This window comes from Cricetulus griseus, chromosome 5, assembly GCF_003668045.3.
Source record: "Cricetulus griseus strain 17A/GY chromosome 5, alternate assembly CriGri-PICRH-1.0, whole genome shotgun sequence".
In the NCBI taxonomy this organism is placed as follows: Eukaryota; Metazoa; Chordata; class Mammalia; order Rodentia; family Cricetidae; genus Cricetulus; species Cricetulus griseus.
In genome coordinates, this window is record NC_048598.1 from 191,075,687 (window position 1) to 191,091,067 (window position 15,381).

Below are 15,381 nucleotides of genomic sequence, written 5' to 3' on the forward strand. Positions count from 1 at the left end.
TGATACTTTTTTACAAGAATATCATACAGCAATGAAAACAAGCAACCTATTGCTCTTTGCAACAATATGGATAAACCTCTCTTTAAATGTTGAGCAAAAGAGACTACATACACACAAAAACAAACAAAAAACACACTGTGGTTCCTATCAAGAAGCTAGAGGGAAAGGAATGAGTCTGTGGGAGGCTACTGGGTTAATCCAATAGATAATGTTTGATTTCTTAATATGGATGTTAGCTCCTTAGCTGTGTTCATTTATGAAAGTTCAACAAGCTGTATATTTTTTATGACTTTTAAACATTTCTGTGTATATTCAAAGTTTGCTTTAGAGGCTAACACACACACACACACACACACACACACACACACACACACACACACACACAAGTCCCTTTTCCTGTAGGACCTCACCATGAAAGACTAAAACACTAAAAGCAGAAGGTCTCAAACAATAAAGAGCAGAAATCACAACAATAATGGAAATTCAAAAATATGTGAGGATATAGCAGCTCCTTAAAACATGCATACATTGGAGTTTTTCATACAAATCAGATAATAGGAATTCTGTACTATAAAAATCAAAAACTAGATGACAGAAAGCTAATCATTGGTACTGCCCCTGGCTACTATCTCACTGGGGTCTTAAACACAGAGTGAGGTGGAGTTTTCAGTAGGAACCACAATTTACTGCCCTGTGTTCATTTCCCCTGAACCTCCTTGACAGCCAGAGGACAAAATGTTTAAAAACGCACAGCACAAAGTGCAAAATACTCTCAAGTGACTTTAAAAGTAAAGCAACATAAAAAGATGGGTTAGGTGCACTATCCAATCAACACATTCAATGCAAAATATAAATAGTACATGGCTAAGATGAGGCATCATTTGCAATCTATCAATACATCTGCAAGCCAATCTCACTATCACTCAGTTGAAAATGCTTTCATGGAGAGTCTAGTTTCTGATGAGTACCACCTGTGAGCAAAGGGAGCTCACAGGTATCTATCACAAACTGCAGTTGATAACTTTACTTATACTTTATTAAATTATTGCAAGGAAAAAAGCAATACCACTATCCTCTTTATGACTTTGGAGAAGCAGGGAAAGCAGAAAAGAGACTGAAGGTGAAAATTAACTGGGTGCCCACTGTGTGCTAAGTGATCCCTATGGTTCACATTTCTGGGAAACAGGGATATTTTCACTTTGCAAATGAAAAAATTCAGTTTCAAAACTTTAGTAACTTTCCTATAATCACAGAAGCAATGAATAATAGAATAGGATATGGTTTGATTCTACTGCCTATGACACATTCTTACACACACACTCACAATCAAAAGTTGCTTAATTCCTCTAGGGTTTTAGCTATCTTAAATATATCTCATTGTATTAAGAAGTATATATTCAGCCAGGCATGGTGCTGCACACACCTTTAATCCCAGCACTTGGGAGGCAGAGACAGGTGGATCTCTGTGAGTTCGAGGCCAGCCTGGTCTACAGAGTGAGTTCCAGGACAGCCAAGGTTGCTACACATAGAAACCCAGTCTCTGGGGGAAATGTATGTATGTATGTATGTATGTATGTATGTATGTATATGTATATGTATATATTCATATCACAAAATGAACAAGAAAGAATTAAAAACAGAACATGACTTGTCCTTCAAAAGCATAAAATGTGTTAAATAAAATGCACACATGTTGGGAAGCATAAAGGAGTACTTTTCTTTTAAGGGATCCAAGCATTAAACCAATAGGAAGTTGAAAGAAGCTCTGGCATTAGGGAAGGCCTCCTAGTAAGTACAAGATTGCAGCTGGATCTTGGGATGGTAAATGTTAGAGAGGTCTGACAAAGGGATATTCTGGGATGAGAACAGACAGAGTGAAGGGTGACCACATGGATCCAAGTGACATTGAAAAAAAACAACATTACTGCTCAAAACTACAGATCTGAGTAGAAACAGCCCAAATGTCTATCTGCTGATGAACAGGATCAACAGAATGTGGTACAATAGTTCCTCCTTACCCAAGATTTTGTCTTCTATGGTTTGTTATTCATCCTTAATTATTATCAGAAGATAGTGAATGGAAGAGTCCAGAAATTTAAAAAAAATAAATTATAAATAGCATGCAATTTCTGCAAGAATGATAAAATTTTTCTCCTTCCAATGTCTTCCAATATAGCAGTGTGTGTGTGTGTGTGTGCGTGCGTGCGTGCGTGCGTGCATGCGTGCATGCGTGCGTGCGTGCGTGCGTGCGTGCGTGCGTGTGCGTGTAAGTACTCCTTATTTACTAATGGCCAAAGATAGGGCTAGTACTGCTGGCTATTTGGATATGCTAGAGAGAAGCTATGAAGTGCTTCCTTTAAGTGAGAAGATAAACTCAATAAGAAAAAGGAAAAAAAAAAGCTGTATACTAAAGTTGCTAAAACAAATGGTAGAAAAGATAGTTTTGTAAAAATGATAAGGAAAAATTCATTTGTGCTCATTCTGCTGCTGTCTAATCTCAAACTACAAAAGTTATGACCATATATATGCTTAGTAACAGTGGAAAATGTGGTAAGTATTGGGAGTCTGTACTCTGGAGTTTCAGCATCCAGTAGGGGGTCCTGAAACATATGGCCTGTAGTTAAGGGAGTACCACTATATGCTCATGCAATAAAACACTGTTTACCATAAAAGGAATGTAATAATGATGATCTACCATGGACCTTGAAAACATTTTGCTAAGTAAAAGGACTCAGATACAAAGGCCACACCATTCCATTTATAGGAATCCCAGAATAAGCAGGTCCACAGGGACAGGATACAGATTAGTAAGTGGCTCCCAAAAGTTGCATGGATTCAGAAGTAAGATGTAGCTACAAGCTTTACGTGGAGTGGGGAAATGAAAATGTTCTAAACTTGACAGTAGTGTTGGTTTCACAGTTCTGTGAATACATAAAAACCACTAACTGTTCACCTCAAAAGAAAATCATAAAAGAAATATGAAACACAGTTCAATGAAGCCATTTTAAAAAGAGAGGAACAGTCAGGCAGTGGTAGTGCACACCTTTAATTCTAGAACTTGGAAGACAGAGGCAGGCAGATCTCTGTGAGTTCGAGGCCAGTCTGGTCTAAAGAGCAAGTTCCAGGTCAGCCAGAACTACACAGGGAAACCCTGTCTCAGAAAAAGAAAAGTGAGGCGCAAACAGGATATCACCATGCATAGCCAAGGGAGTCACACTTATGAAGGAAGGATTTTAAATGCCTCAAGAGTCTAGGATTATCTATGAAACAATTAAAAGATTTATGGGTAAAAATTTACTTAGTGAAAAATACAGTATGTATACTTAGACTCTTCTCTAATAAAATTATTCACATATTTTGAGTATATTCCCAAAATACATGCCAAAATCACACCAAAGAGAGGGAGAACAGGAAAAAAGATGCTGTGATCTGAGTTTGACTAAGACACAAGCTGTGACTACTGGGAAGTTGTTTTGCTTCAGTGCTAAATGCCACAGATGGGTCTATCAGCATCATATTTATGCAAAACCGCAAAATCATCTGTGCTAAATCTTCAAGCATTCTAATGTTCTAAACTTTGTTAAAATGGCAATGATAACTGACCTGTCACACTTTCAGACAAAGTAAACAGTGAACTTGTCTGTCACTGGCTGTTGAATTCAATGAATGCTATGAGAACCTCTATTAATGTAAAGTTTCACCAACTAATGCTTATATATATTTGACTGAATTCTAATTCAGTATTATTTATATTCCAAGAATTGATGGGTGAAGAGAAGGCTCAGTGGTTAAGAGTAATGGCTGTTCTTCCAGAGAACTGGGGTTCCAGTTCCATCAGACCCAATGCCTTCTTCAGGCACTGACTGCATGTGGTGCACAGACCTGCATGCACACATAAAATAAATCCTTTACAGGATTCCCAGTGTTTTAATACATACAGTAAGAAAACTAAGGAAGCAAATCCAACACACAGAAGTAGCAAATAACACATATCCAACACTAGGGATGGTGAAGCACTCAAAATTCAACCTGAAAATCATCTACTGAGGGAAAAGACAGAAGTCCCTATTCAGTTCTAGAATATTCAGAGCAAATTTTTAAGGGAATACATTATTTAAAGTAGAAAGCTCACTCCAAGAGAGCAGATAGCAAAGCAAGCTTTAACAGTGGCAGCCTAAATACATCTATAAGACAACCCACTGCCTTCCCCTCGATCTTGAAGAAGAAAGAACCCTTCAGGCAATCCTGCCATAATCCCTCCAGAGGCAGGCCTGAAAGAGAAACCCCACCTGACCCCCCTAGCTGCCCTCCCCACCTGACCCCAAGAGGTGGTAAGAGGGTAGCAATACAAAAGAATAACCTGGCTGGATAACCTACACACAAGCAAACTAGTGTTCCCCTGTCCATGCGAAACTAAAGGAGACACATGATCTCTTTTGAAAAACTCTCTGCTCTGAAAAGGGGCCTGTGGAGGTGGTGTAATCTGTCTCATAAGCCCTTTACAAGTTTCCAGAACTATGGGAAACTTATGTTCTATATCTGAAAAAAAAAAGACAACTTAGTTCTCTAATCAACAATAAAAGCAGATTTGAAAAACCAAACTTTAAAAACAAAAAGGTTTATCAATGACATCTAGAGTGAGGTGTCTGCTGTCAGCAGTAAGTAGAGTAAGACTCTCAGTTTCCTGATGATAAGCCAGGGTTTACGCTAAAAGAAAAAAAAAAAAAAGCATGCCACAGCAATAAGCAGGACTTATTTTCCATTATTAACTGCTGCATATCAAGAGAAATGTATCTAATATTCTTCAACTGTCTGTTCATTTGCAGAAGAATTGTGGTAAAAGCCAATTTGCAGCAAAGGCCTCACAATGAATGCCCTAGTATTCCCTACATTGCCCAGGCTGTCCTTGAACTCTCAGCAACTCTCCTGCATCAGTCTCTCCAAACACTGGAATTGCCACCAAGCTCGTCGTCACTTTGCTTTGCTAGCTTGCTCGCTTGTGTCTGTCTGCCTGCCTGTCAATCTGTCTGTTGGTTTATCTGGTTGGTTTGGTTTTTATTTCATATAATCACTGAAGACCATGATCAACATGGTCTGAATGGTAGGTATATTGATACACAGTAAGAACAGAAACTCAGGGTGCCACCATTAAATAAATAATAGTTAAGAAAAGTCCTGGTAAACAGTTTGCTTCACATGGGCAAGGCCCTGAGTTTGAGGAAGAGGAGGAGGAGGAAGAATCTTAGAGAAGGAATTTCTTATATAATCATTCAATGAATATCACATGACTAGAAATATGATCTATCATCTATAATCAAGAAGTGTATAAGAAGCTAGCCATCTCTTGAAACTAGTAAAGTAGGCCTAAGCAAAAGAAAACAGGAAAAACAGACATCGTAGGAGGGAACACCAGTTTTCAAAATCTGATTCAAAACCACAAAAGTGAAGACTAATTTACCAAAAGGAAAAATATATATATACAGGTGAAAATAATTCTTAAATACATACAAAATGCCTAGGATATTCTCTATTTCTGAAGATTTTTTCATCAATATCGTTATATGTTTAAAATGCATATGAAATTGATTCCAGCAAGGTCCTGAAGCCTGTAAGTGAGAAGAGTAAGAACAGCCCTGCCCCCACCCACCCCTGCCCCACCCCCAAGCACCACACTGGTGCCCTGTGTGTTTGATATAATGTAGAATCAACAGACATATATATAGCAACAACATAACCATTTGTCTTAAGCTATTCTATAGAGCCTTTGAAATGGTCTGAAACTTAAATGAGAGTTGACTCAATTTAATTCTTCTAAAAAAGAAACTCTAGGGCAATATAAAGCTCACATTGCAAAACTAATGTGAACAATGTATACTGAGCACAAACCTGTATCTGTGAATTTTTTCTCTATATTAAATAGCATGTAATATTCATACTCTACAATAAACTTAAAAACTAATCACTGGATACCCTTAAATCTTATCTATCCTAACTGACTCGTGCATGAGCAAAGTTGGAAAGTAATTTCAAACGGATGTGATTCAATTCAAACCATTAGCTGTTCCGCTTTTCCTCCTCCAGGCAATATTCTTTAAATTAGATATGTGATTTGATTTCAGTTCTCAAATTCGTAAGTCCAAACCTAACCTAATTCAATACATAATTGTGATGCATGCAAAAGTACTCTTCTTCAAGTTCGAGAGTAAATCGAAACACCATCGACAATCAAAACATGACATTTCAGAAACAGTTCATGTTTGTCCCACAGGCAAAGAGCAGCAATTTGACAGAAAGACTGAGACATACCTGAGCAGATAAACAGCCCTGTCAATATCACTGAGATCTTCATCAACAGTCAATCTTTCTATTTCTTCTGGTGTCTGTCAAGTTTAAAATGCAAATTAGATATACAAACATTAATCATTCTTGCCTCCCAAAGACCTTCGAAGACCCTGTTGGTGGAAAAGTTTCACAGTTATAGCAATGACAACTAGAGTCTGATGATTCTTCTATATTATAGCATACGTGTCCAGTTGGGCGCTGGCGGGGGGCTGTTTTTACTCTAACTTAACAGACTGCAGGACCTCACTAGAGTCAACATCGCATGCATATATATACCACATGTGTACCTATATACATAGATTCACATATTTTTATCTCCAACAGATTACTCCAAGACTCTACAACATTTTTCCACACCAGGAAATGCTTTAAAGGGAGGTTGGATTGAAGACTGTGAGTTGAATGGTATTGAGAAGGACAAGCTTTGGAGCGCCAACTGGGAACCGAATAAACTCAGTCTGAAAGGAAATCAAAGGTTCAAAAGAGCTATTGAGGGAGTGGCCAGATGAGTGGGGAAGGGGGTCTTTAAACTAGATTTGCCTTCTGTGAGGATGAGGCTTGGAGTCTCAGAAGGCTGGGACGATGACTCTGAGGAGGGGGAGTTATTGGGAGGGGGACGACAAACAGAAGGTTGACTCCCTCAAGGGGTTTGGGGAGCAGGGTCCCACCTTCAGTCTTGGAGGGGTTGGGAGGAAACGGATGCACGGTGACTCTGGATGGGAGCAAAGGGCTGAGAGAGGCTTTGAAACCCTGAACTAGGAGGACTCTGAGAAGGGTGCCTCTCTTCGGGAAGTGAAGGGAGGCCTTGCCGCCCTGGACACCGGGAGACCCGAGCTTGATCTTATGCAGAAGTAGGGCGAGGGCCGTGTATGGATGGGACCTGGGTTGTCCGGGTGAGAGATGGAGGTAGGTAGGGCTGTGTGAACCCGCGGATGGGCCAGCGATCAGAACCTGGGACACCGACCCAGAGGGAAGCCGGCCGCGGATGAGGGGCACACGGACACTAGCCATTAGAACAGCGGCTTGGCCGTTCGCGGGGGAGGCCAGAGCCGGGTGGGGCGCAGGGCTGGCCGCAGTCGAGGGGCCAAGTCGAGGGACGGGGCTGATTCCAGTCAGGGGACAGTGCTGACTACAGTTCCGAGACAGGACTGGCCGCAGTCAAGGGACCCAGCTGGTTCCAGTCAGAGGAAGGGACTAGCCTCAGTCAGGCGACAGGGCTGGCTAGCTCCAGTCAGGGTCAGGGGCTGGCTTCAGTCAGGGTCAGGGGCTGGCTTCAGTCAAGGGGCCGGGCTGGTTCCAGTCAGGGGACGGGGCCAGGCCGACCGTCGCTCGGCTGCGGCGGAGAGTGAGGCTCGGAAGCGGCTGCGGTGACACGGCGACTGGCGCTGGAGCGCCGAGGGGCCGTCGGACGCCGCCCGGTCGGGCGAGCCGCCCTGAGGGGAGCGTCTCTCGGCCCTGCGCACCTTGAGGCTCCGGCGGACCGGCCTCTCGATGATGGTGAGTTCCTGCAGGTCCTCCATGTAGCCGAACAGGCTGTTCTGCCCGAAATCCATCGCGACGCCGGCGGCGGGCGGCGGCGGATGCATGGACCGCCGGGGGCTACCCTCGCCGGCCGGCCCGAGCGGCCCGGGATGCCGGACGCGCGCAGCCCGCGCCGCCCACCAGAAGGACTCTCTGTGGTCCCGCTCTCGGCGCGGGCAAGCGGAGCGAGAGGCCGCGGGCGACGAGAGATCGAACGCGGCGGGAGCCCCAGCGCAGCGCGCTGAGGGGGGGGGCGGGTGGAGGGGGCGGGCGGGCGGGCGGGGCGCGCGAGGGGGCGGGACCAGAGCAGGCCCCGCCCCCGCCCGGGGGCTGCGCGCGCCCTAGGACGCAACTGCCTCGCAACGACGCGCCCCCGTCGGGCTCCCTCAGCCCTCGCCCCGCCCCCGAGGGGCGCGCCCCGCCCCTCGGCGCGTGCGCAGAGCCCTCCGCGTCCCCAGGCAGGCCAGGAGGCGGACTGGGGGCGGGGAATGGGCGCGGGCAGGCTGAGCCAATGAGAGTGAAGCGGGGGAGAGGGCGGTGGGCTGGGCTGTCCCGCACCTGCGAGAGTAACCTGTGGCTGTTTTGTCGCAGCTCTGCCCTGCCCTGCCGATCCGCGGCTGAGGCAGACGAGCTCCTGCTAGCTTAGCTCCGGGCCTAGGGAACCCTTGAGTGGCCGAATGGGACATTTAGTGCGCAGTGTGTGCCTGAAGGTAGGGGACCAGAGTACAATGGGGCAGCTCTGACGTTGGGGAAGGGATATGTCCCAAATGGACGCCTGGAAGAGAAACCTAAACTGAACCCTGAAAAATCAGTAAGAAAAGGAAGAGCCAGCCCTTTAGGGTGAAACTTGGGCACGTTCAGGATGTGACGAGTTCAGCTCTTCTTAGGGTACCGGGAGCTAGTGGTTGGCACGGTGCGTGGAAAGAGATACTTAAGACCTTGGTGGAAAAGTGCCTTGTTCTAGAGCAAACTGACTCGCTTACATTTAGTTCTAGCAAGAATAAGGCAGGTGAGGAGCTGAAGAGATGGCTCATTTGCTAAGAACACTTCCAGAAGACAGGGGTTCGTTCAGCTCACAGCACCCACATTCCGGCTAACAACCTTCTGAAAACTCCAATTCCAGGGCATCTGACCTCCTGGACAATGCGCTCATGTGGTGCAAAGCCATACATGTAGGCAAAACACCATATACATTTTTTTTTTAAAGAAAGGAGTGTGGGATCAAGGTGGCTCAGTGGGTAAAGGAGCTTGCTGCCGCACCCGACAACCTGAGTTTCAACTGTTGGACATACTTAGATGGAAGGAGAGAGCTGAGTCCTACAGGTTATCATTGACCTCCACAACTCATCTTACATTCACACACACACACACACACACACACACACACACACACACACACACTTTTTTGAGACTAAGTTGCTGCTGAAGAGATGGCTCAAGGAATAAGATACTTGTGCAATCTTAAAGAAATGAATTCAGATCTCAGCACCCACATAAGAGAGAAAGAGAGAGAGAGAGGGAGAGGGAGAGGGAGAAGGAGAGAGAGAGAGAGAGAGAGAGAGAGAGAGAGAGAGAGAAAGAATGAATGAATGAAAGAAAGAAAGCATGAGCCTGTAGCCCCAGCACTGTGCAGGATGGAGACAAAAAGATCCCTGGAGCTTGCAGTCTGCCTGCAGCTTCAGTTAGACCCTATCCCAAAGGGGAACAGCAAAGCTTTCTCAAGGAACACGCCTGTATAACATATACCACCACCATTACACACACACACACACACACACACACACACCCTCTCTTCTGTTTAAAATATGCCCCAGCATATGTACATATCACAAAATAAATTAATCCTTTTGGTTTGTCTGTGGTAAGAACTCATTCTGTTGCTTAATTTTTCCTCAGTTTAACATCTCAGAGGTCTATTAGTTTCTCATCACAGTGCCAAAATACTTGACAGAATCAATGTAATGGAAGAAATACCTGTTTGTCTTATGATTCCTAAGATTTATGTCCATAGTCATTTGATCCAGTTGCTGTGAGCCTGCAGCTGTGGCAGAACATCATGGCAGAAACCTGTGACAACACTTTTTATCAACCTCATGACCACAGAAAGGGTGAGATGCTGGAGGGCCTAAGGGCATGCCCTCAGTGCCTAACTAGTTTCTGGCATCTCCAGGTAGTACTGTGACTGATAACCAAGACTTTAAGATCACACATGTATACAGCCATTCCTGGTGTGGTGCTGGGGATTTAACCCAGGGCTTCTTGCATAAGCAAATACTTAACCCACTTAGCTACTTTCCCAGCTTGTGATTGTATTCCTGTGCCTTAATTACACAGTAGTCCCCAGCTACAATGTCATTTTTTATGGCTTCACTTACTGCCCATCATCTGTGGTCTTGAACACACACACACACACACACACACACACACACACACCAATAAACAATTTCAAAACGTTAAATCATGCTCCACTTGGAGCAGAGATTGTCTCATTCTGTTCCATCTTAGCTGAGACAGAACATAAATCACACATGCTCAGAGTATCCATCTGGTATACACTACTCACCCATTAGTCACTGGGCAGCCATCTTGGTTATCAGGTAGGCTGTTAACAGTGTCATAGTACTTGGCGTTTAGCTTACATTTATTTTTCTTAATATGGTTCCATTTTGTTGTTAGTTCCTATTGTGACTCTTATGGTGTCTAATTTATAAATTAAACTGTCATGGGTATATAGTTATAGGAAGAAAGACAGAATATACAAAGTTGGATACTTAGCTTTCAAGCATCTGGTAGGCATCTTGAAATGTGTCTCCTAAGAACAGAAAGGGGGACTAATGTCTGTCTTAATATCTGATAGTGTATCTCCCCACTCCCCACTATTATATTTTCAATGTTTCTTTTGAAATTCAAAATAAAAAATCATTGGTGGTGAGCCCACAGCTGAAATCCTGATTTTATGTGCCCTAGTCTACAAAGAGGAGTCAAGGAGCAACAGAAAGAGGCAGAAATGTGATGGGAGGAAGATGGAGAGAAGACAAAATCATGGGGTGTTGTGGGATATTTGTTTACACTGTGTGAAGATGCATCTCTGTGATTGGTTTAATAAAAAGCTGAACAGCCAATAGCTAGGCAGGAGAGGGTAGGTGGGACTTCCAGGCAGAGAGAGGAACTTGGAGGGTTAGAATCAGAGGTGTGCAAGAGATATCAGACATTCAGAACAGGAGAGGGGTAAAAGCCACCCATGTGACAAAACATAGATTAATAAAAGCAGGTTAATTTAAGTTATAAGCACTAGTTCAGAACAAGCCTAATCTAAAGGCAAAGCTTTCTTAATTAATAATACATCTCTGTGTCATTATTTGGGGTTGGTGGTCCCACAAAAGAAAGTTGGACAATAAAAGCTTTGCTATGGAGCAAAACCCATGTGGTTTCCCTTCTATGTTAATTTCTGAAATTCGCCCCCCTTTCCCCTTGATCCTTGATCCATTATGGAAACGAAATATTACTTATGAACCTTACCAAGCTCCAGCTAAGAAGTATTGCACATTTGGGCTCTGTAATTGTGTCATCTAAGATTTGGTGGCACTCTTTTGTGCACGATTGCTTGACTACACAGACATGGCTTTGATGCTGGCTATTCGAAGAGAAATGCTCAATTGGATGACTAGAGTTTTTTAAGTGTTCTAATGGCTATCCTGGGATGGAAGAAGCCTGGCTGCTAGGAAACCTGAGTCAAAGTCCTGTCTCCACCAGTGAGACATGGAAGAACAGTGCCCAGGGTGTGTTTTTCTCTCCTGCCCTGCTTTTACATGTGACTCAGTGTGGCCTCACAGCAGGCCTACAGAGTGCAGAAAAGATGCCTCGCTGTCACTGTTTGACTACTCATGAAACTGAGGCTCAGAGAAGTTGTGCAGTTTAGGCAAGAGCACACAGATAAGGAAAGCTAGACATCTCCACCCCGCTTATTCATCTGATAGCAACACGAGGCTAAGCACCAGACTGTGAAGCTCAACCGCCTAGACTTTAATCAGGGCTGTTACTTCCCACTATGCTACTTAGTGTCACTCTGTTCTTTTCTATCTCTAAGCTAATACTAGTAATAAATAGCATTTGGGGAACTGGAGAGGTGGCTCAGTGGGTAAAGAACTTGCTGGGTATGAAGAGGAGCTGGCTTTGAATCCCTATGACCAATGTAAAAGCTGGGTGCATTGGCACGTGCCTGTAACCTACTGCTGGGGAGAGGGGGAGAGGTAGGTAGATTTTTCTCTCCTGCCTGACAGCTCCCAAATAACTACACAGAGATGTCTTATTAATTATGAAAGCACAGCTGATAGCTTAGGCTTCTTTTTAATTAGATCTTATAACTTCAACTAACCCATATTTTTATTAATCTATGTTCTACCACATGGCTTTTTACCCCAATCCCATTTTATGTATCTGACTCATGCAGCATCTTGTCTGGCTTCTCTGCCCTTTTTCTTCCCAACATTCTTTCTATCCCCAAAATCCTGCCTAGCTATTGGCCATTTAGCTTTTTATCAAACCAATCCAAGTGACAAATCTTCACAGTGTACAAAAAGATTATTCCACAACAGGTAGGTGGATCATGGGAGGCTCCATGGCCAGCCAGTCCTAACCAAAGCAGTAAACTTCAGGTTCAGTGAGAGATTGTCTCCAAAAATACGATTCAGAGCAGTAGAGAAAGACACCCACCACACACACACACACACACACACACACACACACACACACACACACACCAAATGCTCACATGGACACACAAATAAGAATAATAACAATAAGGGAGGGCTGGGGACAATGCTCAGCAGCTAAGAGCACATAGTGCTCTTTCAGTAGAACTAAGTGCAGTTCCAACCATCTGTCAGAAAACTCATAACAACAGTCTGTAACTCTAGCTCCAGGGGATCTGACACCCTCTTCTGGACTTCCTGGGCATCTTCATTCATGTGTGTGCACGTGCGTGAGCACACACACCCACAATTAAAAATAAATCTTACATAATAATAGTATTTAGGACCAATTGTTGTTGAAAGAATTAATTGGGATAATATGCATTGGATGCTTTAAAAACTTCCCAGTATAAGTGGTTGCTATTGCTATTATTTCTGGCAGACTAGTGACCATGTGGATTCAGGCTCAGGAAAGCATCAATAAATTGTAGTGAGCTCTTTGGTTTTTGTGGGATGCAAAGTAATGCTTCCTTGGAGATGTTCCTGCACTAGTCCCCTGAGCCTGCGCATGCTGTCTGGCACAGAAAAAGGTCTTTGAGGTGACCGATTTATGGTGCAAGGCTGTCTTCCAGTGAATATTCTCAATTGTTTGGCAGAGTGGGCCCTATTCATGGACCTTTTGCATGAAAGAGAGGCAGACTTGGCCAGTCCTGGTAGATCAAGTCCACATAAGGAGGACTAGGCTTGCCACTGTGCACATTCAAAAACAAAAGGACTGAGAGATGATGGCCTGTAGAAGGCTGGAAGGGGAGGCAAGACCCCCCAAGCCTTGAAGATTCTCCCCTAGACCTCCATATGACAATTCGGTCTACTGACACCTCAGATTCAGCCCAGTGGAAACCACTTCAGACATCTAACTTCCAGACTGTGAGAACAAGACTGTTGTTTCTGCCAAGAGGTTGTTTGTGACTTGATGCAGCAGCAATAGGAAGAATACAATGACCTGGAATTTGAATGAACTGGAATTTGATTTCGACCTGGGCCAGACCCCAGGAAACAATTATTTCAGGTAAATGAAAAAAAAAAAAACTGAAACAAGAAGACAAATCTCTCAAACTTTTGAAAGAAGATATGAGATTATTTTATAACATCCAAATAAGAAAAGTGTTTTCTTTAAAGAGAAAGTATAACCTACTTCAAATGTGAATTTGTATTTATTAAAGAGTGTGACAAGGTGTCTCATAGAATGGGAAAACCTGCAACAAATTAATCCTACAAGGATTACTGTCCAGAACCAAGAACTCTTTAAAAAAAATCAAGCAATGGGGGGTGGAGTGGAGTGGGAGGAGAGGGGAGTAAACTGTAGTTAGTATGTAAAACATTTAAAATTAAAAACATCAAGCAAACATAAAAGTTAGCAAAATATGTACACAACCTGGTAAACCAACCTGTTTCCATCTTGGGTTTGAAAGTCATCTTATAGGAAAGAAAACTACGTTCATTCCTGCTTATGATCAAATCTCTGTTTCTCAAGGATTGGGCTATGCCCCACCTGTAACCTTAACTACAAATGGTTCTATACTGCCTATTCCAGGAAATGCCAACAATGCCTTTGTTTCAGAAGCTTGATATAACTACCTTGCAACCACGCCTTCTTTTCAAAAAGTTGTTATGACCACTTTGTTATGCTTATGTTCTGATTCTGTAACCCTGCCTACTTGTCTACCAAATCTCCCATTTGTAAACCCCCAACTCCCAAACTATAAAAACCCTTATTTGCCTCATGCCCAATGCTGATCTCTCGAACCCCACCTTTAGGGAGAGACAGCTCATGTACACAAATTTTTCTTAAAATGTCCATGATTTGGATCTGTAGTCTTTCTCCTCCCATCTATGGAATTAACAAATCTTTTACAGAATTTCCTGTAAACCCATAAAAGTCAATTTGCCATCAATAATAACAAGATCTTGGGAGATGGTTCCCTTGGGAAAATGCTTCCTGAGCAAGCATGAAGACCTAAGTTTTGGTCTCTAGGCTCCATGACACACACCTGTGATCCCAGCACTAAGGGAGCTGGAGATGGGAGATAACTAGTGTTCTTTGGCCAGTCAGCATAGCCAAATTGAGAAGTTTCCAGATTCAGTCAAAGAATCTGTCTCAAAATACAAGGCGGAGGAAATGCCTGGCCTGAGCCACTTTTCTTTCTCACCTGGATCAACAAACAGCTCAGCTTCTGCCCTCTCCCACCTCAACCAGAGCAAATCTGCTAGTGCAGCACCCAGGTACAGACTATGTTCTCAACATATGCACCTTCACCATGTGGGCCAGCATTATGGGTGAGGGGAGAGAACCACAGCCCTGGGCTCTGTCGCACTCCTCCCTGCCTCCACAGCTGTGACAAGAAAAGCTGTCAGCAAACATGTCCAAACACTCCTCAGGGACAAAAACCCCTCTCACCTACTCCAAGCAGGCCTGCAATGTCTCCCCTCTTGCAGACAGACAGTTCATCTGAGTGCCCTTGCCTCTCTGGTTCCTCCTCTCTACTCCCTCGCCCACTCAGCTTCCTTCCTGCAGGCTGGCCTCTATCTATCCCTCCTCCTCATGAGACGGGCACTCTGTCTGAGCTGAAGGCCATGTTGCTCCCTCTCTGCCCAGGATGCTCTACCCTAAGATTTTTTTCAAAGAACTCCCATCAGCAACTTCAGTGTTTCCCTTAAGCGTTACCTTCTTGGTGAAGGCAACTCAAGATGCCTATTAGGAAACTAAAATCTCAGTGTGTTCACTTACTAGAGTGAAGCATCACAGGCTAGGTGAACTTAAAGCAGG

The 15,381-nt window shown here is 43.8% G+C and overlaps 1 protein-coding gene across 1 annotated transcript in view; it reads right to left on the reverse strand.

Annotated features, from left to right (window-relative positions):
* The window catches only part of Ppp4r4 (protein phosphatase 4 regulatory subunit 4), an 80,619-nt gene extending 72,691 nt beyond the window's left edge, over positions 1-7,928 (reverse strand). Inside the window, exons 1-2 of the mRNA XM_027416450.2 lie at positions 7,806-7,928; positions 6,307-6,380 (exon numbers count right to left, since the gene is read on the reverse strand). Of these exons, the coding sequence (XP_027272251.1) occupies positions 6,307-6,380; positions 7,806-7,928 (197 nt within the window). The remainder of the gene's footprint in view (positions 1-6,306; positions 6,381-7,805) is intronic.
* Between the last annotated feature and the right edge of the window lie 7,453 nt (positions 7,929-15,381).